The following is a 25,269-nucleotide window of genomic DNA, read 5'->3' as shown; positions in this document are numbered from 1 at the left end:
ATGGATGAACAGGGAAATAACTGTAAAATAACAAAGCAAAGAGTAATTGGTTTCATGCATTGCAAATCTCCTCATTGATATCTCAACACCCATGCAATTTCATGTAGCAATCTTGTACAATATCTGAGATATACCCCTGAAAAGTTACATCATATAAAATGAATAAAAGTGCAGTAACGTAACTCTTTTTAAAATCAAAGCACTGAAGGCACTGAAGTTGTTCGCTATTGCATAAACTTAGACGCAACTCAGTTTTCAAAATTATGTTTCAGCTTTTTATATCGTAAGTTTGAAATGAACACAACCCATTCAAATTCATAAAGATTCTTAAAGCACAGGTCGAGATGTGTGTGCACTGTTTATCCTCATATTTATGGTATAGAGATAACTTAGACAAAATAACAACAATATGTCCCTTTTTTTCGCAATTGGTTGCTGCACTGGCAACCATCTTTAGAATTTTGGTTGCCTCGCTAAAGCATAACATGCCTAGAATCATGTACATGTTGTGTTATGTGTATCTAATACTTTATCTATTTTCTTTAAATTATTGAACAACAAGTTTGCCGACATGACAGACTTTTAATGCATCATGTCTTGTTGTGAGCTGCAGTTGAATCATTTCCTAGGCCTAATTGATCCACAGTCGCCAATTTGTATTCTATGTTTAATTGGATTGAGTTGTTAAAGCTTGGAAAAAGCTAGTTGCCCTGCTTTTTAGCCCAACCTTAACCAACTTTTGAAATTGAGTTTCCTGGGCTTAAATCTACTGGCTTCAGACTAACAGGCAACCACTAAACCTGTAAGTTATTTATGATGTAAGATCTGACAGTGTATTGAACTCATTAAATTTGCAAGTCTGAAGACATTAAAGGGACCTTCACGTTTTGGTAAACGATTTAATAATTTGGAGAGTTCTGTTGTTGTCGTTGTATTTTTTTATACTATAATGATTGCTTATACGTATTCAGTATAAAATACATCTCTCATTGTAGGCTTCCCGTGCAAAGTAAGTGAGCCGATCGAGAGGCTTTCAGTGCCTGAACAAAAGCGAAAGTAGGCATTTTTTAAGTAAAATTGATAAAAATTACCATATAGCGTACATTGAACATCTATGACACTAGATATTTTAAATATTACAGAAAAGCTATGTTAAAAAGTCATCAAAATGGCATGTATGCACGATTGTTCCACCACCATTGTCATCATTCTATCTTCGATAGCGTTTGTGATAAGTGTTTGGACCTGCGGAATACTGTGAACCTGTAGCTGGATAAATGCTTCAACTCATGGACCAGCTCTTTTTATACACAAATGTGTTTACGGGTTTTAATTTGAGATTTTCTTACATGTTTTGTGAATGTCGATCATCTATTTTCTTGTTTATGACAAAGAGGCAGCCAAGAATGAACAGAGAGGCAACATTTTGACAGAAAGGCCACCGATATGCACCGTGACTCAGTCTCATTTAAGTGGGACACTCAATGCCCATTGTGAATAATAGGTCATCATACGGTTCAGCATGCTTGCATTGTTTAATTATATGAATATTTATCTCATTGTTTAACACAAGTACAAAATTGATTATATGAGCAGATGTGAGATAAACTCTGCATTTTTAAACCAAACTATATGAATAAATATTACCTGTATAAATAATGAACATTTGGTCAGGGTTTTGAAAGCTTGATCAGTGCAATAATACTTTCCAGAGAGTTAAGATATATGAATGTATTTTTACTTATTTTAGTTAGTTCAGTTGGTTTTAAAATAGTTTTTGACACAAACTCTTGCATTTGAAAACTATTATTTTGTTGATAGCAGTAGCCAATAGAGAAACAGTCAGGCAATAACAATAGACATGTTAGTGAAACAGGCCACACACAAATAAAACACAAACAAAATGAGGAAAACTGACTTTGAATGGTCTATCTGACTTTAGGTAAACAAGTTTAATGGAAAAGAACCGAACATTTGCCGAAATGTAAACACAATAAAAGACATAAATTATCACACTTCAAAATAAAACGCAACAAGGGCTGTTTGTAAAACATGCATGCCCCCCATATGGGCTGTCCGTTGTAGTGGCAGCCATTGTGTGAATACGTTTTTTGTCACTGTGACCTTGACCTTTGACCTAGTGACCTGAAAATCAATAGGGGTCATCTGCGAGTCACGATCAATGTACCTATGAAGTGTCATGATCCTAGGCAAAAGCGTTCTTGAGTTATCATCTGAAAATCATTTTACTATTTCGGGTCACCGTGACCTTGACCTTTGACCTAGTGACCTCAAAATCAATAGAGGTCATCTGCGAGTCATGATCAATCTACCCATGAAGTTTCATGATCCTAGGCGTATGCGTTCTTGAGTTATCATTCAAAAACCATTTTACTATTTCGGGTCACCGTAACCTTGACCTTTGACCTAGTGACCTCAAAATCAATAGGGGTCATCTGCGAGTTATGATCAATGTACCTATGAAGTTTCATGATCCTAGGCCCAAGCGTTCTTGAGTTATCATCTGAGAACCACCTGGTGGACGGACCGACAGACGGACCGACAGACCGAACGACAGACTGACCGATATGAGCAAAGCAATATACCCCCTCTTCTTCGAAGGGGGGCATAATAAAATACAAAACATACCAATTTAATGTTTAAAATACTTAATAATTCTTTCAAACCATCTGCTGCATTATAACTTTTTAAAGAAAAATTAAATAAACATATAAACATAAACAAGATGGGAATGAAGTACTCATCAGAGTTTGTGGAAAATCATTTGTTTGAAGTTGAACTGGTAACCTAGTTTTTGGACACATGTGACCCAGATTACAACTTGACCTAGGTATTATCCAGATAAACATAATAGTGGCATACATTGAGATGACAAAGTTTTTATTTATTTTACATGGTGACATAGGTTTTGGACGCATGTGACATTCAAATTAAACCTAGAAAAAGATAAACATTCTGAGCAAGTTTCATCAGGATTGAGTAACATATCTGCTATCAAGTGTAGTTATAAAGTTTTAAGACCCGGTGGCCTAGTTTTCTAATGCTTGTGATCGAGATTCCAACTAAGCCTTTATACTGTCCAGATAAATATTCTGACTAAGTTTCGTAAAAAATTAGCAATAAATCTAGCCTTTTCAGGTAAGAAAAAGTTTGACCGGCCACTTTCTTTTTGGATGCACTCGACCCAGAATCCAACAAAGTTTAATTAACAATAAGATATAAATGTGGACTCTATAGTAATCACAATGTTTTTCTAAGATTTGACCTTATGACCTAGTTTTAAAAGACTAGTGACCCAGATTCAAATTGGGCCTATATATTTTCAAAAAAAATTCTGACAAAGTTTCACCAAAGTTATCATATATAAGTGATAACAAGGTTTTTCTTAGATTTGACCTGGTGACTTAGTCTACTCTTTGGACTCGCATAACCCGCATTCAAACTCAGCTTAGATATTGTCAAGATAAACATGACAAAAATTTCATCAAGAATGAGTTATAAATGTGGCCTCCAGCATGGCAACAAGGTTTTTCTAAATTTTTTGCAGATTTGACCTGATGACCTAGACATATGCAACCTTTAAGCAAACTCCCCTTATAGGGATTATTAGGATAAACAGCCTGAATAAGTTCCCCAAGATTGAGTCATAAATGTGGCCTCTAAAGTGGTCAGAAGGTTTTTATTAGATTTGACCTGGTGACCAACTTCTTGACACAAATGATTCAGAATCAAACTCTGACAGTGTAGATATAATACAGACAAATATTCAGAACAAGTTTCATCAAGATAGATTTCTAAATGTGGCCTCTAGAATGGCAATAGGGTTTTCTATGATTTGAAAAAGTTACATTATTTTTGGACACACATGAAATACATGCAAACTTGACATAGATATTGCCTAGATAAACATTCTGACCTGAAGTTCTATCAAGATTAAATAAACAAGAGATGTGTTTGTCAGAAACACAATGCCCCCTATTGCGCCGCTTTGAAATAAAATTTCAATATATCATTTGGCAGGTTTAGGAATTATCTCCCTTTTAAAGCTTATTACTTTCCCTTGGATTGTTTTTTTTTTACTTTTGACCTTGAAGGATGACCTTGACCTTTCACCACTCAAAATTTGCAGCTTCATGAGATACACATGCATGCCAAATATCAAGTTGCTATCTTCAATATTGCAAAAGTTATGGCCAATGTTAAAGTTTTCTGATGGACGCACAGACAGACAGACTGAAGGACTGACAGACGGACTGACAGACAGTTCAACTGCTATATGCCACCCTACTGGGGGCATAAAAATGTGACATCTTAAGTGGTATTGAGCAAAAAGTGTAAGTCCCTAACCACACCCTGTTTCTCAGATTAGATAGCAACTAGAGCTTTGTCACAGATGTGACGAATACCCCCACATGCCGCATTGACACAGAATATTGTGCATGTTGTCTTCACAAAAGACAGCGGACACCATGCTCAATGTTTAAAACGCACTAAGTGACCCAGTGACCTGGTTTTTGACCATGCTTGGCCCATGTTCGAACTTGACCTACACATCATCTAGATACAACTTCTAACCAAGTGTGGTGAAGATCAGATGAAAACTACTTGAATTAGAGAGCAGACACCATGCTTAATGTGTAAAACGTACTTAGTGACCCAGTGACCTTGTTTTTGACCCGGCATGACCCATTTTCGAACTTGACCTAGACATCATCTAGATACAACTTCTGACCAAGTTTGGTGAAGATCTGATGAAAACTACTTGAATTAGAGAGCGGACACCATGCTCAATGTTTAAAATGCACTAAGTGACCCCGTGACCTAGTTTTTGACCTGCCATGACCCATTTTCGAACTTGGCCTAGACATCATCTAGATACAACTTCTGACCAAGTTTTGTGAAGCTCTGATGAAAACTACTTGAATTAGAGAGTGGACAACATGCTGAATGTTTAAAACGCACTAAGTGAACCTGTGACCTAGTTTTTGACCCAACAAGGCCCATGTTCGAACTTGGCCTAGACATCATTGAGATACAACTTCTGACCAAGTTTGGTGAAGATCGGATGAAAACTACTTGAATTAGAGAGAAGACACGAACCGACCGACAGACAAGCTCACTCCTATATACCCCCCTAAACTTCGTTTAGTGGGGGTATAATGAAGCACTTTAGTGTGACTGAGCATACAGTGTTAGTATGGCGTTTCTTCCACTTTATGTAGTGGCCAATTTTTTGTCCCCAATTTACCACGCATTCAACTTAGTCAAGTTATAATAGAAACAAATTATGAATAAAGATTAGCTTCTAGAGAATTCAAAAGCTAAAAGTTGACAATATATGACAAATTGACATAATTAAACACCTCACAGTTAGCATGTTATGCTCAGGTAAGCTAATATCCTAAACCAATGTCAGTGCAAGTGGAATAGAAGGTCTTGTTGAGTCTCCATGTTTATTTACAAAATATAATGAAAACAGAAACAATACAAAATATTCAATCCCGTCTCATTTGTAATGCTTTATTATTTTATTAATTCCCCATGATGATCATTCATAAACGTAAATGTATTTTAGGTATTACTCTACCTCATAAATGTTTCTTTGCTTCCTGATGTTCAGTGTTTTTTTTAATATTTTAATGCGAGACAAAAGGTTGAAATATGGAAAATTTGACAATTGGTGAACATGTCACTTAAATTTATTCAGTAGATCAAGAAAATACCCTTCAATCTGTCAAAAATCCATTTAAATCCATTTGATACACAATCATGAATGCACTACTGATGCGTGAATAAGCTCAAAACATGTCCAGAGGATAGTCTTAACATTGATTCATACAAGCAACTAACCACACAACAACAACAAACATATCCTCATTTACTTTTTTAACAAGTTGAAAGATATACAAATAAGATCCTATCAGCCTGATACATTCTTTCTGTGTATAGATGATCAATCATACAAATGACACACACACTTTAAACAACTGCTTACTTTCCTTATATAAATACAACACAATTCTGCATTTTTAGGAGTAAATATTGAAAATATAAATTAAAAACTTTGTTCGGTATATTGGGTTCACAAATCAATATCTGCATAGGCAGATTGCAATCAAGTAATCATATTCTCAAATAAATCTGAACATTTTCACTGGTCATGACAAGTGTATTCATACATCAAACTTATGGTTTGTAGAATTCTTTCATATATGTATACGCAGGACAGCTGTCAACATTTACCAAACATAGTTTTAAAAATCTGTTCAGTGTAGTACATTATTGCCTTTGAATAATTCTGGGCAAAGATACCATCAAGCTTAAGCCATTCTATCAATCACAGAAATTTCATACACATCGTAAACACATGTTATAAAAATGCTCAAAAATTCCCAGCTAGAAAAACAACATCAAAAGGATGCTGCTACTTAACTAGAGCTTTGCCACAGACGTGACATATACCCCCACATGCTGCATTGACACAGAATATTTTGCATGCTGTCTTCACAAATCAAGAGAAGGTAATTTATGGACATTTTTAAGAATTATTATGCCATTATCATTTATGGCCATTTTTACCTTTGAACTCTTGAATTCTTTTGCATGACAAGCCGTCCAATGACTGTGCACAAAATTAATGTACAGAGTCATTTTAAAATCTCACAATGAATGACCTAGTTATGGCCCGGACAAGCTCATTTATGGTCATTTTTGACTTTTGAACTCAAAGTGTGACCTTGCCCTTGGAGATATTGACGTAATTCTTTCGCATGACACACCCTGCAATGATTGTGATCAAATATACAGAGTAATTTTAAAATCTCACAATTAATGACATAGTTATGGCCCATATAAGATCATTTATGGCCATTTTTTACCTTTGAACTCAAAATGTGACCATGACCTTAGGGATATGGACGTTATTCTTACACGCCACACCGTCCAATGTATGTGAACAAATGTACCAAGTCATTTTAAAAATTTCACAGTGACACACTGTCCAATGATGCTGAACAAATGTGCCAAATGATTTTAAAGTCTCAAAATAAATGACAAAGTTATGTCCCGGACAAGCATTTGACCTTTGAACTCCACTTGAGCAAAGTGACTCCAATGGTAATGGAGGTATAATAAGTACACTAGAGGTAGGAAAAGCGCTTGTCAATCTTTATCACCTAATGCACTAAGACACATAGTATACTTGTCTTTGCGTTTGCAAAATAGTACCTGTCATGTTCATACTCACACACTAGGAGTGCTAGTTATTTATAATTTTCACTCTAAAAAAAGAATCTTTTACAATACTTAAAAAGCGTCCCTTTCAAACAAATATGTATTATTAACATCCAAAAATAGCTTTTTTTGGAATTCAAAATAGTACTAATACAATATGTCAACAATCAGGAAAAAGGACCTTAATTGTTGATAATGACAAGACACTATGTGGCTCAACACAATTATAATTACACACTAATTGACAATTGATTTGATCCATTGCCCAAACAAATAATATAAACCCTACATATGCAACAAACCTCTTCCTAAATATCTTAGCGGCTAACAACAGAAAATGTAGTATTTTATTCTAAAATAAGAAACACAGTAAATGCCACAAAACCAGGTTTTCAGCGTTTTACTTGTTAATTGAACTAATTGAAATCTCAAGCTGGGTCTGCATATACATGTAAGCTACCAACGCACATCAAAATTTACAGCACAGTATCCCAATCAGAACTCCATGGAAACCAGTTTTCTATCTCTATGCATTTAAGCGAACTACACACACACACACACTTTCAGAGACGAGCTCCATGACCATACAAGCTCAATTTATTGAGCAGAAACCTTCTGTTCTATCTTTAGTAACACTGATCATGAGCTTAAATCAACTCAGGCCAAATGAAAAGTTATCCATATACAAGCTTGCAATATTGAATGTTTAATCAAGATTGCTAAATGAAAATTTCAGTTAATGACTACCTATTGGCTGCTTATTTTTTTAGTAATCTTTACCTTGATCCAACAAGCCCTATGCCAACCCAAGCAATGTGTGCATGTAAGCTAGCTATACACAAAATGTGCATTAATTTCATCCAAACTTAAGCTATAGAAAAGAAACCCTTCGGCCATTAATTATTAGTAACAGAAACCTTGACCTGACAACCTCCAAATAAATCCCAAGCTATATCATAGTGTAAGCTTTTATTTCAAAAGATTCATTAAGATTGATCATTGTAAACTAAGCGTATTTAACAGAAACAAAAGTTTAACGCCGCATGAACGGATGACCACCCACCTACCTGCCAGATCCCTATCTTAAAACCAGGATTTACAACTAGTTTGAAAACCTGTTTGAAAATCCTTTCCAAACATCTGTATTAAATGATTGTTTTACAATCATAGATCTTTTTTCTACGCACACTCACACAGCAAAATATTTTGTTTATAAACAATAACATGGTAAACAAGAGATTGCCAAGCAATATTGTCCCCTACTGGTGAAACTCCACCATTGTCAGAATTTTTTATTTAATTTTTTTTATATTTGTTGCCATAGCAACCAGAATTCTTGACATAGGAACAAAATGAAATGACCTGCATAATCTCCATATTGCCATCTATCCATGTTTCAAGTTTCATGAAAAATATGAAGAACTTTTAAAGTTATCGCAGGATCCAGAAAAGTGTGACAGACAGACTAACTGACTGACAGACTGACTGACAGACAGACAGATGGAGTGCAAACCATAAGTCCCCTCCGGTTTCACCGGTAGGGGACAAAAAATCACTTCCCAGGTGAGAAAATATCAGAAGGAGAAGTACTAGTAGAAGAAGTTAAATAAAATAACAAATGAAATGAAGTACATCATGCTTTTGCAAACTTTTGATGACAGTATTTTAGCTTGCAAGTGTCATTAAAGTCTGCTGTTTTTGTATGTGTTTGTTTTTAGTCAATAGTTGTGAGCATTAATTTAGGCAATATATTACAGCAAATCAATGTGTATTCATTTACAAATATGTTTGAAAACTTGAATATGTATTGCTTTAATTTGGTTGTATATTAAGCGGAAGTACCATTAATATTTATAATAATATTAATATTGAAACTAATATTACAATATGTAGTGATTAAGCAAAGTATTGCAGCTGTTGTACCAAACAAAGTTTTGTGACAAACTGTTGAATTCCATAAAAAAAATGCAACTTAATTATATACACATGTCTGACTATAAATACAAAAATTATATTTTATGGAAGTCTTGTTAACATAATTATAACATTATAACAATAATAAAAAGTACACAAATAATGTATATCAACTGACATTAAACTGTTTTTGCAACAAAACCATATATATAATCCCAGCAGTGTGTTTAAGTTACTTAAAATGGACAATATAGAGCGGATATGCTTGTGTATCATTAAATATAATAAACATCACTGGGTTTTGTAGATTATTTGTCACTGAGTCATATAATGCATTTTTTCCACCAGAAGGTTTAGCTGGAGGTACTCGCATTCCACGCTGACCCAATATGAATTCCCCTGTCAGAACTCCACAGTAGTACATCCGTTTAACACCATTCGGATCTGGTCTGGAGTATGCATCTTGTGCAGAATAATCTGCTCTGACCGCGAAGTAGACTCCATCACCGAATGCAACCGCTGTAAGTCATGACATTAACTGTAGTGAATCGGGTTATAGCTCGGTATTTCTTTAATTAATTGTTAAGAGACAACTCCATTCTGGGTTTTTTTTTCAACATCGCTTTGATATTGCTGCTAAAATGAATGCATTTACCAAGGACCTTTTCTGTAATGTATACATAGCCTATTAAATTCTTTCAATTAGGAGATTTTTAAAATACTTAAATAGGGTCACTGACTAAACATTTATATAATCGTTAATAATCAAAGTCAATATTAAGCTCCATTATGCCCATATTCACGATTGAACTTTGATAGGGGCATTGACACTAGTTTTTTAAAAACTGCATGATACATAATAAAGAAACATTATGAACAATCTCTTTTATTGCGGTATTTAAATATGTGTTACATCAACTTTTGAGCTGCAGGGGACATAATGTATTGTGGGCATAACGCCATGTAAACACACTGATTATTTGTACTAATAGGCGAAATATATCAGGAAAGAGTGGAACTTGTTCTGGCGAAATATATCAGGAAAGAGTGGAACTTGTTCTGGCGAAATATATCAGGAAAGAGTGGAATTTGTTCTGGCGAAATATATCAGGAAAGAGTGGAACTTGTTCTGTGTATATTTGTACTAAGACATGACCTTTTGAGATGGGCTTTATGTGAACATGACGTCAAAACACTGTGACCATTTGAGTCAAATTAGTTTAAATTTCTTTATTAAATCATTTTTATTTAAAAATTGCATATTTTTTTATGGAAATCAACATAAATTGATTGATGTTACAATCTGAGCATTCACATGTTTGACCATGCGCCTGTAATTGAACACAAATGTTAAACCTTGAAGGTATGCCTCTCTGATTATACTCCTTTAATTGACGTTTCGGCATAATGCCTTTATCAAAACAATGGAAACAAGGGACAAAATTGTCACAAAACCAGGTTTTCATTGTGAAAAAAAATCTGATAAAGGGAGACAACTCAAACTGAACTTTTTAAATGAACAAACAAAATTAACCCCCTTTGTAAGTTTGTTTTAAAATAAATCTATTTTTAGTCAGGGCGACCTTGACATTGGAGATATTGACGTGATTCTTTCGTGCGACACACCGTCCCATGATGGTGAACAAATGTGCCAAATGATTTTAAAATCTCATAATGAATGACATAGTTATAGCCCAGACAAGCTCATTTATGGCTATTTTTTACCTTTGAACTCAAAGTGTGACCTTGACCTTGGAGATATTGACGTAATTTTTTTGCGCGACACACCGTCTAATGATGGTTAACAAATGTGCCAAATGATTTTAAAATCTCACAATGAACGACAAAGTTATGGCCCGGACAAGCTTGTTCCGCCCGCCCGCCAGCCAGCCCGCCAGCCCGCCCGCATTCGCCAATCTAATAACCAGTTTTTTCCTTCGGAAAACCTGGTTAATAATATGTTAACTACATTTTTACGTCTTTTGACTGCACAATTTAAATAACAAAGAAAAATGTTTTTAAACGTCAAATGACGTTGTACATGATGACGTCATAAATGGCGTTATATAAAATGGCGCCAAAAATTGTAAAAATTCACCAAAAATGAAATTACGTTAAACACTTACATATTGTGTCTTATTCTTATGTTAAATGTGTGCTTTATATATTTAAGAAATTGATATATAAACTGTCTTCAAAAGGGAAGCTAGCTGAACTTACACAGAAAAAGAATGAAAAATTCTACAAGCTGTTAAACTGTAAGTTAGACTTTTTATCTTCATAGGTAACACTAGACAATTTTCAAGAAAGTTCCATACAAATGGATGGGAACTGTTTCTACAGATGTATTGCAAAAGCAATATATAATAATGACAACAAGCACGAAATAGTTAGACAAAAAATTAATAACCATATGAAGGACTTAAAAGATGTTTACAAAGAATACGTAGATAGAAGTATCACAAAGCATATAGAAAATCATTCATTTAGTGACGGAAGAGTTGAATCGTGGGCAACTGAAGCCGAAATATATGCAGCAGCAACCCTATTTTTAAGTGAAATATGCATATTTGCTGACGACCAAAATATTACAAGTAAACTACTTTTCCAACCACTTAATGGGGTTAAAAAAAAACAAAAAATATTCCTAAGATTAAGAATGCAGCATTTCACTTTACTTCATATAAAATTGAACCAAAACAAACATCAATTATACCTTCCTGAATATGAGAGAATGAATAGGGAAGTTCAAATAGATTGGTTTACAATGGAGTCCTGTTGCAATTTTGAAAAAAGAGGACATAAAATGAACTATCAAGATAAGAAAAATAGAAAAATGCAAGAGTCTGATACACAAAAACTTAAATCAAACGATAAAAGAACTAAAAACAAGGGTGAAAATAAACCAGCAAAAAAAGACACAATTGAAACCAATAATAATAGTCTTGACACTGTTACAAATCTGTCTTCAAGAAAGTTAACAGAAGCAGAAACAAGTCTATTATCCAAAGGAATATCTTTTGTACCGTCTAAAAAACACGTAGATTCATCAAAGATACACAGTGACCTAGCAGAATGGGAGAGACGGATGCGACTGGCAGAGTATTTCCATAGTGATGAAAATCAAGAAAGGAAAAATGAAAAGCAGGAATATGAGATAAAGAAAGAAAGCCGTTTTACTCCTGAACCTGGTAGAGAAAAGTGGCTAGATGCTTATATAGAAGCAGTTAAAAATGATATTCTAAATGGCATAAAAGAAAATGGGACAGTCAAATATCACAAAACAATAAAAACAAGCATTACACACGTTACTAAATGATTCCAGTATAATAATGAGGCCTGCAGACAAAGGTTCTGGAATAGTGATAACAGACGCAAATGAATATGTAGAAAAACTCAGGAATTAACTTAATGACAGCACATCATATGAAAAAACTAATGGGAATGGACTTGAAAATGCAAACAAAAAGGTGAAGCAACTAGCAAATAAACTATTTAGAAACGGCATTATCTCAAAGAACTTACAACAATACTTGATACCCAAATATCCATCAAGAGGGAAACTCAAAGGAAATCCAAAAATACATAAAATAGGCAACCCGTATAGAACAATCGTAAATGGCATTGGAACAAGTACTGAAAGAATGGCAGAGGTAGCAGAAAAGGAACTAGAAACCTATGTTATAAAAACACCAAGCTATATAAGAGACACCACAGCATTTTTAAACGCTATAGAGAGGGAAATAACTACACCATTGCCAGAAGGAATTATCTTATACTGTTTTGATGTTGTCAAGTTATACCCATCGATTCCAAACAAAGAGGGCCTAGAGGCGTGCAAACAAGCTTTAAATGAACGCTGTACTAAGACCATCAACACTGAAGCGGTGATTGAAATGATTGAAACTGTTTTAGAAAATAATGTGATCGAATTTTGTGGACAAGAATACAGACAAAAAGAGGGATTAGCTATTGGATCAAAACTTATGCCTGTTGTTACGTGAGAAAATGGGATGAACAATTATCTGAATACAATAAACAACCAATATTCTATAAACGTTTCATAGATGATGGGTTTGGACTATGGACACATGGAATTGACGAACTCCTGAAATTTTTCGACTATGCGAACAAAATACATGAAAACATCAAAGTAGAATTAAGATGGAACACAACACAGATAGACTTCTTAGACACAAAAATTCACCTAGAAGATAATAAAATAACAACTGATTTATACTCAAAGCCAAACGATAAGCATCAATATGTCCAATATGACTCAGACCATCCAACAAATGTGAAGAAAGCAATACCTTATGGATTAGGAATACGTTTAAAAAGAATATGTTCTGACGAAAACAAATACAGACATCGGAAAAAAGAACTAAAACAGAATCAACAGAAAAGAGGATATCCAAATAAATTTGTTAACCATGAATTATCCCGAGTTGATAATTTAAATAGGAAAGACTTACTAAAGAAGAAAGAAACAAATAAAACAGCCAACAAGAGAGTACCACTAGCTATAACTTATTCTAACAACCTTCCAAATATCCACTCAATAATTCGAAAACATACTGACAAACTAAATAAATCAGACAGAATGAAAAATATATTCCCAGACGTACCAATAGTTGCATACAGACGAGATAGGAATATCGGTGACATTTTAGTTCATGGAAAAACAAATAAAGAGATAAACAAACGTTTTCAACTAATACCACAATCGTGTAAGACTAATTGTATAGTCTGTAAAATGTTGAAAAGAGGTTTTCATAACAACCCAAAAAGTGAAATTCCAAATGAAGCAATAAAACAGAACTGTTACATTTATAACTTGGTGTATGGTATATTTTGTATTAAATGCCAAAAGATGGTATACGTCGGAGAGACAAGCAGATCATTAAAGGAACGTGCCAAAGAACACGAGGCTGATGTGCGGCTACGAAGAAATAAACCAATCTCAGAACATTTCAATGGTGCGGGCCACAGAGTGCAGGATATGGGTGTATCAGTGTTAGCACAAATAAGAGACAGTTCCCATTATTACAGACTTATTAAAGAATTGGAATTCATAAAGAAGTTTCAAACGCAATCACAAAATGGACTAAATACAAAAAATCAACTTGATGTCCTGCTACGGGAAACTATCTTGTAAAAAATATATGTGAAAAACATTTTATATTAATCATCAACATAAATGAATGTAAAAATAATAGTACTTTATGCAATTTATCTTGTCCATAATGTGTATATGATATATATATAGAATAGCAAGTATGTATGATTATTGAATCAAATATCATTATAATATTTTACATAGATATGGATTGAAATAATTAGTCATTAAATATTAGTTTACCCTATTTAATTTATGATAATAAGTTTAGGTAGATTATAATTACATTTGATGATGATTGTTTTATTGTAAAATATCAATTTCTTAAATATATAAAGCACACATTTAACATAAGAATAAGACACAATATGTGTTTAACGTAATTTCATTTTTGGTGAATTTTTACATTTTTTGGCGCCATTTTATATAACGCCATTTATGACGTCATCATGTACAACGTCATTTGACGTTTAAAAACATTTTTCTTTGTTATTTTAATTGTGCAGTCAAAAAACGTAAAAATGTAGTTAACATATTATTTCCATTGTTTTGATAAAGGCATTATGCCGAAATGTCAATTAAAGGAGTATAATCAGAGAGTTATAATTATTTAATATCCCTTCGGATAATTCAACTGAGCTTGAAGGTATGTTTTATAATCATGTATCGGATTGGACAGCTATTCCTTACTTACAAGATATATTTTACAACCACATGTCTTGGTACATAAAAAAATACACACATCTCAGACCGTCAAATCATTTTTAGCTCATAATTTGAATACTTTTTATACACAACCATTTCACAATGTCTCATGCTAAATTTGATACCTCCAATGTTTACAGTTGCAAAGATGTTAACTGTTGATCAGCCATATCTAGTGAAATCATATGACATCAATTGTGTCAAAATTTCAATCTTTGCAACATAACCCGAATGCTTGGGGAGGACACTAAAAGATATAATGAACACACAAACTGGCCCTGTGAAACTCAACAGAGAACTGTCACCCGACTGGAATTTGCATCCCATATTAATGGTGAATTTTAATCATAGTTGAATATTTAAACAAATCTTAATAGCTGACTTTTTTAGAGTAAATAAAAAAATCGTAAAGCTTTTTTAAACTGACTGAACTGGACTTTGCAGACGACCACTGAAGAATATATGACCTATCAAATATGAAACTTCTGAGTCTGACAATTTACGACTTTTTATAAAGCATTTGCTATCTAAGTCTAAAATGACCATGATACCTCCAGTGATAGGTCGCTGCTAGGCAAATTTTGCACATGGGCATATTTTAAGTAATATTTGTAAAAGAACATTATACAAGACATGGACTTTGTAATTTTGTATAATCAGTTTACAATTTAAGTCAATATTTATCACCAGATCATTTGGGTATGGTCAGTTTTAACCATATGGACAAATGTATGGACAAATGTAAACAATGTATCTAGAGGATCATTTATTAATGTGATATACAAAATATTACCATCACTTCCCTGCTTGTGGGTTCAACTGAGATAATTTAACAGTCATCTTGCTGTTTGATTCTTTATAAATCATGTGCCCAAAGACCTTGGCAAGATATGAACCCAGAGATATAATTTAAATTAGCTTTGTGCAGGACACAGATAGAATTGTACAAACCAAACAAGAAATAATGAAACTGAAACACTGCCAAACCAGGTTTTCAATGGTAGTCTTATAAATTTACTTATTTCAAAACAAATGTACAGTCCAATAATAAGCCTTCATATAAGCTACCTTCACACACATTTTCATAGCTATACATACATTCAAACTCAAGTTAATAATCAGAAAGGTTATTTTTTAGCATAGGTGCAACGCACCTATGCTTTAGATATATACGACATTTCGAAAACACACATCGATCGGTTGACCATTATGAAGCCTTACCTGATCAAAAATCAGACGAAATATCTATTTAATTTAGTATATGGTAATTCTTACAAGTTTTTTTTGGAAACGTTTTTCTAACGTTTTCTTCCAAGAATATTGCTGACACCGTTTTTAGTGAATTTTTCTAAGACCGTTTTACGTGAAAAAACCTTCTAAGAAACTAAAACAAATTTCGTTCGTAAAACAATTCTGTTCTTGTTGATAGTGACCTCACACCTAATTTCTATTTCCTTTGTTTACTGTTCTGTGAGAGGTCAAATGTTTACATAACTGAATTCATAAGGCACTGGTTTAAGGATATGTAACATTTCATCGGTTAATTATAAATAGAAATTAAAACATATTCTCAGCAGGAAGTGGGGCATAAAGCACTTTTATTCTTTGAAAATGTGTAAAAAATGGCGGAGTACGATGAATGTTTTCTGATTTATGACATGGATTCTGACCTGCCTTTCTATGGATTTGATGAAGTAGAGTTTGAAAGTAATAGAGATATGTTAATTGAAGTTAAAATGATTTACTTTGAGCCAGAAATTAACGTTACGAGTACTAGTAGAGCTAAAGGTTTAAATGTGGCATCGGATTTAATGGATTCGCGCGAATTCTGGACGAGTGTTGTGTCTGTAAAATATTAAATGGAAAGCTGTAAATGTATCAAGTCGGAAAAGAAAACGGATGGTTGCATAATGGTATGCGTGAAATAATGTAATTCTACGTATTTATTTTCATAGTTATGTCATTTTGTAACCATTCACATTCGTCACTATTTGGAATTCCCGTTTCTAAAAATAGATCATTTTGGTAACAAGGGGGGCGACTCGTGATGTCAGCAATTGTTAAGATTACAATATACTAAATAATCGATGCTGTACTCTCTTAACAAATCATCATATTTTCTTCGAAGGCATTTTATACACTTTAGACTGTTGTTCTGGTTTTATCGTTTGGAGATATTGATAGGGTAAGCATAGGTGTTCACTACTAAATCCCTGAAATAGGATAAAGTTGGAGATTAAAGTAAAAAATGGCACTGCAAAAGGTTACAATACACTAGAAAACGGCCGAAAAAAAGGCGCAAAAACAGTCGATTTTGATTTGAGTCGAATTCTTTTTTGGTTTGAACATGACATATCTTTTTTATTGCTTAAATCCATTCAGCTAAGAATGCCCTTCAAGAAAAGGTATAGTTATGGGGGTCTCTATGTGCAAAATGTTGTATTTATTTTCGCTCAAAGTTGTCGTTTTTTCATCGAAACATATAAGGAAACTATTTAGTATATTTTGACCTAAACATTTACTTCAGCAGCAACTTCCCTGTATCTTGCAACTATGCTTTCAGCGCCATCGGCGCTCTCGTTAATATTCTTTGTTACAGTGGCATTGACCTTAACCCAAACTGGCCCAAATGCAATCTCAAGCTAGGTCTGCTTGTAAGCAACCTACAAACATAAAATCATTGCAATACCTCTGTAAAAATTTCTAGTTATTTAGCACAAACAGTTTTCCAGACCTTGACCCAACTGGTCCCAAATGATTCTGAAGCTAGGTATGCAATGCAAGCTAACTATGTACACAATTTCAGTACAATATCTCTATACAAAACTAAGTTATGGATGGAAAGCTGTTGAACTTTACCTAACAAAAATGAAATACAATCCTAAACTAGGTCTCACAAGTTGCTGTTTTGCTATTTTTTGTAACAGTGCTTTTGTCCTAGACCCACCATGGTCACAAAATCAACCCCATACTAAGTTGGCATTTCTGATACATAAACACAAACTTCAGTGCAAACAAATTATACCTCATTCCAAACTAAAGTTATAGAGCTGAAACCATTATTCTATTCATAGTAAAAGTGGCCTTGACCATTAACCAACCAGTTCTACAAATAGCCTCAATCTAGTTTTCCATTCAAGCATACTTTCTCAGAACTTTCATCAAAATTATATAAGTCACTGCAAATGAAGGACACCACCAGTTTGCTGTATATTTCTATATTGAGTGCAAAAGACATTGACCCAACTGGTCCCTAATGAAAGTCAATGCTATGCAAGCAAGTGAAGTTATTGAGTGGAAACAATTTTCAAGAAATAGTGAAAATCAGGTCAATACAAAATCTGGATTTTCTATTTTAGTATCATAATTTAGAGGAAATTTTGTTATGTACGTCTTTTAAAACATATACACAGTGATTCAGTGCCAGTTTTGATCCCAGGGGCAAGTTTAAACAAGCTCTCAAGACGACAACTATAGAATGTTACATAATTATCAAATATGATTTTTTTGAAATTCTATTTTAAATCTTAGTATAATGTTCAGCTGCAAAAAATTACTTTTTAAACATTTTTTAAAGTTCTGTAAATCTCTAAAGCGGTTAAGGAGTAGTTAATCCAATGAAAATTAAAGCCTGATGTGTCGATGTAGCTCATTGGCAAATATATTTTATGGTTTGTGTGAAGGGACTGTAATAACAACACAGAACAATATATCAAAGATAAACGGTGTTTATGTTCTGGCGGTCAAGTGGCAAACGCGCGGTTACTTGCGCATGTCACTGCTGCGAACACGTCATGTATGTAATTGGTTGATCAACACTGTTTAGGTTGTTAGCTGAACTGTAGTAACTGTTTTGAAAGAATTAATGTTAATAGTAAAATAGATAAATAATGATTTTGTATGTCAGGGGCGTAGCTGCTATAAGCACAGCAGGCCCGGGCCTACAATTTTTTTTTAAACATGAAAAAAATATAATTGCTTTAAATTCGAAAAACGCATTAAAATGTTGACCCTGAGAGGGGTGAGGTGTTGGAAATCTGCATTTCATATTGACATAAACCTCAGACATTTGATTCTGGTTGTGTTCAAATTAATATCTTCCAATTATCAACTCTACTTCTTTCTATGTGCATGGATTCAAGCTCGCTTCTTTTCACGTGACTTGCTGTTACAAGTTTACATAGATCTACATGTAGATCTACTTGTCTCCCTTTCAACACTACAGTAAGTTGTAATCGATTATCCTTGGATTTCTAAGAAACATTCCGAATGATGTTTATGACCGCAGAAAATTAAAATGGAGCACTTGCCCCCGTATCCCGATCCATTGACTGGATCCAGATCGGGTCGTCCCTTGATGCCGAACAATAATTTGCCGTTATAGACATGCAGACAGTATTATTGGAAATAATCCCCATGGTTTGACTTGTGAATAAGTGGAGTGTTACACTTTTGAATGTTTCTCTGTTCCATATTGTTTTAAAATTTAGTTCTCTGGTATAAAGAGAATACAGTAAAATTTAGTTCTCTGATATTGAGCTAAAACAGTAAAATATCAAAGAAAAACAGGCCAAAGTCTTATATATTCTTATCTTATTATTTGTCTAGATATGCTTAAAATCTCACCACAGGCGTTATAGGATGTAAAAATGTTCAGGGGGAGGACTCCCATACCCCCCGTTTTTATATCATATCCGGGCCTACAGCTAAAAAAATGCTAGCAACGCCCCTGTATGTTGAGATTTTGTAAAGAAATAAGGATTTGTTAATTTACTCTATGACAGATGCATGGCCAGATAATTGAAGACAGATAAAAATGGGAGATGCAAAAAGCTCCATATTGATACTTAGGGCTAAGCTCAGATCAGTTAAAACGCAGACTAATTATGTTGCTTAGAGTCCAAAAAATACACATAAACCACATTATTTCAAAGTTAAGTGCAATAGGTTGATTGGATCATATTTGACTAAATTAACAAGAAAAACATTTTACAAATGATGAAACACGTTCTGTATTCCATAGATAACTCTGTAAATCAGCGGACCGTGTGCCTTAACTGGGCATATGAATTATTATGCAGAAAACCAAACTTAACCATTCTTTCACATCTAATAAAAATACTCAAACAAGGTACAATGACTGGACAAAATAAAAGCATGAAATCACTGCCACAAAATTGAAGATGCCATTTCTTAACATAAAACCTTTTTTTATTCATTATAACATGTAAACTGATGCAAAACTATATCCACCTAAGTTGTAAGTATGAATACATACCGTTCTTTCCACAGTAGCTGCGATTGAAGCCATGCGCATTGACGCTATCCACTGTGTCGGCAGAGGTACCGTGCCAGAGGAAACGTTCGTTTGTTGTTCCCGGAGGATTCTGTCCTTCTAGTTGCTTCTTCTTTGCAGCGTACTGTTGCCATAGAGACTTGTTCTGGACCATTTCAATCTGAACAGAAATGTAAAACAAAGATATGAACTTTGTTTAATTAACCTGTTTTAGGAAGGACAATTCCATGCATGGTGCTAAGTCAATTTCCTACATGGCCACGTGCCTATTTAATTTCATACCTATCCTAACTAAAGTTATTTAGCATATTTTTTATAATATTTCAAGTTACAGTGACACTTTAGGGTCTGAATTTCAGCTAGATACATACAACATTTCATGGCAATATCTCCATCCAAATTGAATTATTGGGCAAAAACCATTTTTCTATTCTTAGTAAAGGTTATGGTGACCTTGGCCCAACTTCGATCCCAAGTTTGGTCTCCTTGCAAGCTAGCTATCTTAAAATGTTCAGCAAGGTTGGTCAATCAAAACTTGTTCTTGACCAGTAAATGCAAAACTTCACTAAAATTGTTTAAGAACAAAAGAGGCGTTACTAAGCTAAATTGTAGATCAGAGCTATGACCCTTGGTAAGTGACAATATATATAATGACCACAAACATGATCACTGATCCTTATGGTTATTGAATATCTTTAGCATTTATCACAATAAGGAGATGTTGAATGGAAATTAACACCGAGTTCATAATGGCACAATATTCTGCTAATTTGCAGGTCACAGTTTAGGGCCTTGGTCAAATAAACAAAAGATATAGTTTCATTTGTATGCCTTAAATGGACTGTCAACCACAAACGAGGAAAAAAGAAAAGTTCTAAAAACCCATATTTTGTTTACAATTATTAGTTTATATTGATTAAAATATCACATCGAACATTTAATCAATTTGTTGTGGCCTAATATAGATATTACTGTGATAACGATATTTAATTGGAACCAAGTCTTATTTAAATCACGCAATACAATAACAACTGGGTGGGGTAACGGCCTAGCAATATTATATATATAAAATGAGGAGCTGCGCCATGAGCGCATGATACGCCCGTCGTTCGCCAATGAAGTAGTAAGGTAATAAATAACCCTTTGAATCATTTTTTTACTTCAGTTTATTTGTATTTGAATACATGGTTTATTTTATAAGTACATGAGCATGGAGCGCCGTCTCCTTGACATTCATACCATATCTTTTTTTGAGTATATGTATGCGTGTATGGAATTCCAATGTTCCAGTCAAATCTCATCCAGTTGAATATGTGAATACTTGATAATTTAACATTGTAACATGGTAAATCCGATACGGTAGGACAGTCAATGAAATCACGAAATTTTGACGAACAAAGTCGCATAACTCTGGAACGACAATTCAGAATTCCGTCAAAAATGAAAGGGGATCAGGGTTTATGAATATTAAGATTGTGTTAAAATTTGAAAAAAATCCATCGAAGGATATTTGAGCTACGGTAGGACATTCAATGAAATCACGAAATTTTGACGAACAAAGTCCCATAACTCTGGAACAACAATTCAGAATTCCGTCAAAAACGAAAGGGGATCAGGGTTTATCAATATTAAGATTGTGTTGAATTTGAAAAAAATCCATCGAAGGATATTTGAGCTACGGTAGGACATTCAATGAAATCACGAAATTTTGACGAACAAAGTCCCATAACTCTGGAACGACAATTCAGAATTCCGTCAAAAACGAAAGGGGATCAGGGTTTATCAATATTAAGATTGTGTTAAAATTTGAAGAAAATCTGTCAAAGGATATTTGACGTAGCGTACGACATTAACAGACGGACGGACGGACGGACAGACGGACGGACGGACAGACGAACGGACGGACGGACAGACGCGGGGTATACCATAATACGTCCCGTCATAGACGGGCGTATAATTATCTATCTACTTGCGTTATTTATAGTATGTATATCGTTATGTCACCTATTTTTGCGATGTACTTTTGATTTCACATCGCAAAATTTTATTACCAAATATACTGAAAATATAAACTTTTTCCAAACAATGTAATATACCAGTCATGATATTGTAATGAATATAAACTAACAAGAGGGCCAAGATGGCCCTAGTTCGCTCACCTGAGAGGAGTCGGTTCATTCAATCTTTACCAAATGTCAAACTTGACCTACTGATATTGTCCAGACAAACATCCTGGTCAAGTTTCATCATTATTTCATCTGCGAGTCATGATCAATGTACCTATGAAGTTTCATGATCCTAGGCGTAAGCAATCTTGAGTTATCATCCAGAAACCATTTTTCTAAGTCGAGTCACCGTGACCTTGACAGCCATTGTGTGAATACGTTTTTTGGCACTGTGACCTTGACCTTTGACCTAGTGACCTGATAATCAATAGGGGTCATCTGCGAGTCATGATCAATATACCTTTGAAGTTTCATGAACCTAGGCCTAAGCGTTCTTGAGTTATCATCCGGAAACCATTTTACTATTTCGGGTCATCGTGACCTTGACCTTTGACCTTGTGACCTGAAAATCAATAGGGGTTATCTGCGAGTCATGATAAATGTATCTTTGAAGTTTCATGATCCTAGGCATAAGCGTTCTTGAGTTAGCATCCGGAAACCATTTTACTGCTTTGGGTCACCGTGACCTTGACCTTTGACCTAGTGACCTGAAAATCGATAGGGGTCATCTGCTAGTCATGATCAATGTACCTATGAAGTTTCGTGATCCTTGGCATAAGCGCTCTTGAGTTATCATCCGGAAACCATCTGGTGGACAGACGGACCGACATGAGCAAAACAATATACCCCCTCTTCTTCGAAAGGGGGGGGGGGGGGGGGGGCATTATGAGAAAACTGCCCCCCTTTCAGCAGCCATGTTATTCAACTGACCGGAACCATTTTTGAACTCAACTCTCGTATCAAGGAAACAAATGTTCTGAGCAAATTTCATGAAAATTGGGCCAACAATGTGACTTCTACTGTGTTCACGTTATCACTATATACATATAGAGAAAAATGCCCCGCCAACTGGCGGCCATGTTTTTTCACCGATCCCGACCATTTTCAAACTCGTCAGAGATATCAATAAAACCAATGTTTTGACCAACTTTCATGATGATTGGGCAAAAATTGTGACTTCTAGAGTGTTTACAAGGTTTCTCTATAGCCAAATAGGAAAAAATGCCACTATATACATATAGAGAAAAATGCCCCGCCCACTGGCGGCCATGTTTTTTTCACCGATCTGGACCATTTTTGAACTCGTCCGAGACATCAATTGAACCAATGTTTTGACCAACTTTCATGATGATTGGGCAAAAATTGTGACTTCTAGAGTGTTTACAAGGTTTCTCTATAGCCAAATAAGGAAAACTGCCCCGCCCACTGGCGGCCATGTTTTTCAACGGATCGGAACCACTTTTGAACTCAACCAAGATATCATTAAGACAAACATTTTGACAAAGTAACATTAAGATTGGGCATGAAATGTGACTTCTACAGTGTTTACAAGGTTTTTCTTTTTTTTTACCTAGTTTTTGACCCGACACAACCCAGTTTCGAACTCGGCCGAGATTTCATTGAGACAAAGCTTCTGACCAAGTTTCATGAAGATGGGACAAGAAATGTTGCCTCTAGAGTGTTTACGAGCAAATGTTAACAGACGGACAGACGGACGGACGGACGGACATACGACGGACAAAGACCGGTCACAAAAGCTCACCTGAGCAATCAGGTGAGCTAAAAATTGTAAAAAATACAGTATTTTAGAACTTTTCTTTTTTTTTGTCGTTTGTGGTTGACAGTCCCTTTAAATATATGTTATGGTTGAAGTAATTTTATGCTAACCTGTCCTTGATTTCTAGAAAATTCTTAAGAAATTTTTAACAAACATTTTTTATTGAATTGCATAATGATTCTAAAGCTGAAAGTGTTGTGTTAAATAATATATATGTTCTTTTTCACCATTAACTGTTTATTTACAGAAATGTACTATTTTTTAGATCAAAATGTTTCTCTGTAAATTTTATTTGTGCAGTGAGCTAAAGCTAATTCTGTTAAAACAGACTTAAGAATACTTGAGAATTTGAATTTCCTAAGTTCAAGAAGCCTTTTGCAGTATTGCAAGCAATACACAGGTCCCTTACCAGAATACTTCCCAATCAGTAACAGAATGTGAATTACAACCTATATTTTACCCTTGATTTGGTATGATATATATAGAATATTATGTGAGTTTTGGATAAATATCAAATTTATCATGCAAGGCTTAGAACTGAGGTAGCGCGAGGCTTACTGAGTTAGAGCCGAGCATGATAAACTTGATCTTTATCAAACTCAAATAATATTCTATTAATCCTAGTATTTCCTCCCTTTTTTCATTAATAGTGATCAAATATTCCATTTTATGATAATTTTGTTCTTCCATAGTTGACAAAAAATTGTTGAAAACACCCATTCGTGTCATTCTGTGTAGATAATATAACAAAGTAATCCATGAGATAACAAACTTTTTATTGAACAAACAACCTTTGTAACATAGGGCACTTATGCTATTGTGTTGAAAATGAGACATAGAGAATAACAGGTTACTGCCTGATCTTTTTGTAATATATCAAGCAAGGCTTAGAATAATATAACAGCGAGGCTTACTTGTTTATCATACCTCTATATCGCCGATTTTAAAGAAAAAATGAAAAGATCGCTAAAAAGCTGCATTTTTAGCGGGAAAGAACATGATTTTTGTCGTTTGATATGTTAATAACAACGTCACGAGCACTTGCGCATATTATTTGTAAAACATGTTTGTTTGCTGTTTGTGTTGCTTTTTGTGTTTAAAATATATTACATCTTGGTATCAAATTGTTTGTTTTGTAAAATCTGATTCAATTTTACTAAAATGATTACTTTATAGTTGATTCCGAGTAATATGACCT

General features: G+C 34.3%; 1 protein-coding gene across 6 annotated transcripts in view; it reads right to left on the bottom strand.

Annotated features, from left to right (window-relative positions):
* Window positions 1-25,269, bottom strand: part of LOC127841439 (protein mono-ADP-ribosyltransferase PARP14-like) — a 118,060-nt gene that overhangs the window by 5,805 nt on the left and 86,986 nt on the right. For 4 of the 6 annotated variants that reach the window (XR_008030982.1, XR_008030983.1, XM_052370257.1 and 1 more), the window contains exon 29: window positions 20,271-20,448. Coding sequence is in view for 3 of the 6 variants with exons in the window: in XM_052370257.1 (XP_052226217.1) it covers window positions 20,271-20,448 (178 nt within the window). In the remaining 3 variants the exon portion in view is untranslated. Of the gene's footprint in view, window positions 1-1,790; window positions 9,688-20,270; window positions 20,449-22,971; window positions 23,045-25,269 lie in introns of those variants that run through there. The other 2 variants (XM_052370258.1, XR_008030984.1) reach the window with 2 other exon arrangements.

Source organism: Dreissena polymorpha, chromosome 8 (assembly GCF_020536995.1).
Source record: "Dreissena polymorpha isolate Duluth1 chromosome 8, UMN_Dpol_1.0, whole genome shotgun sequence".
In the NCBI taxonomy this organism is placed as follows: Eukaryota; Metazoa; Mollusca; class Bivalvia; order Myida; family Dreissenidae; genus Dreissena; species Dreissena polymorpha.
This window is presented reverse-complemented; position numbering and strand designations above follow the sequence as displayed.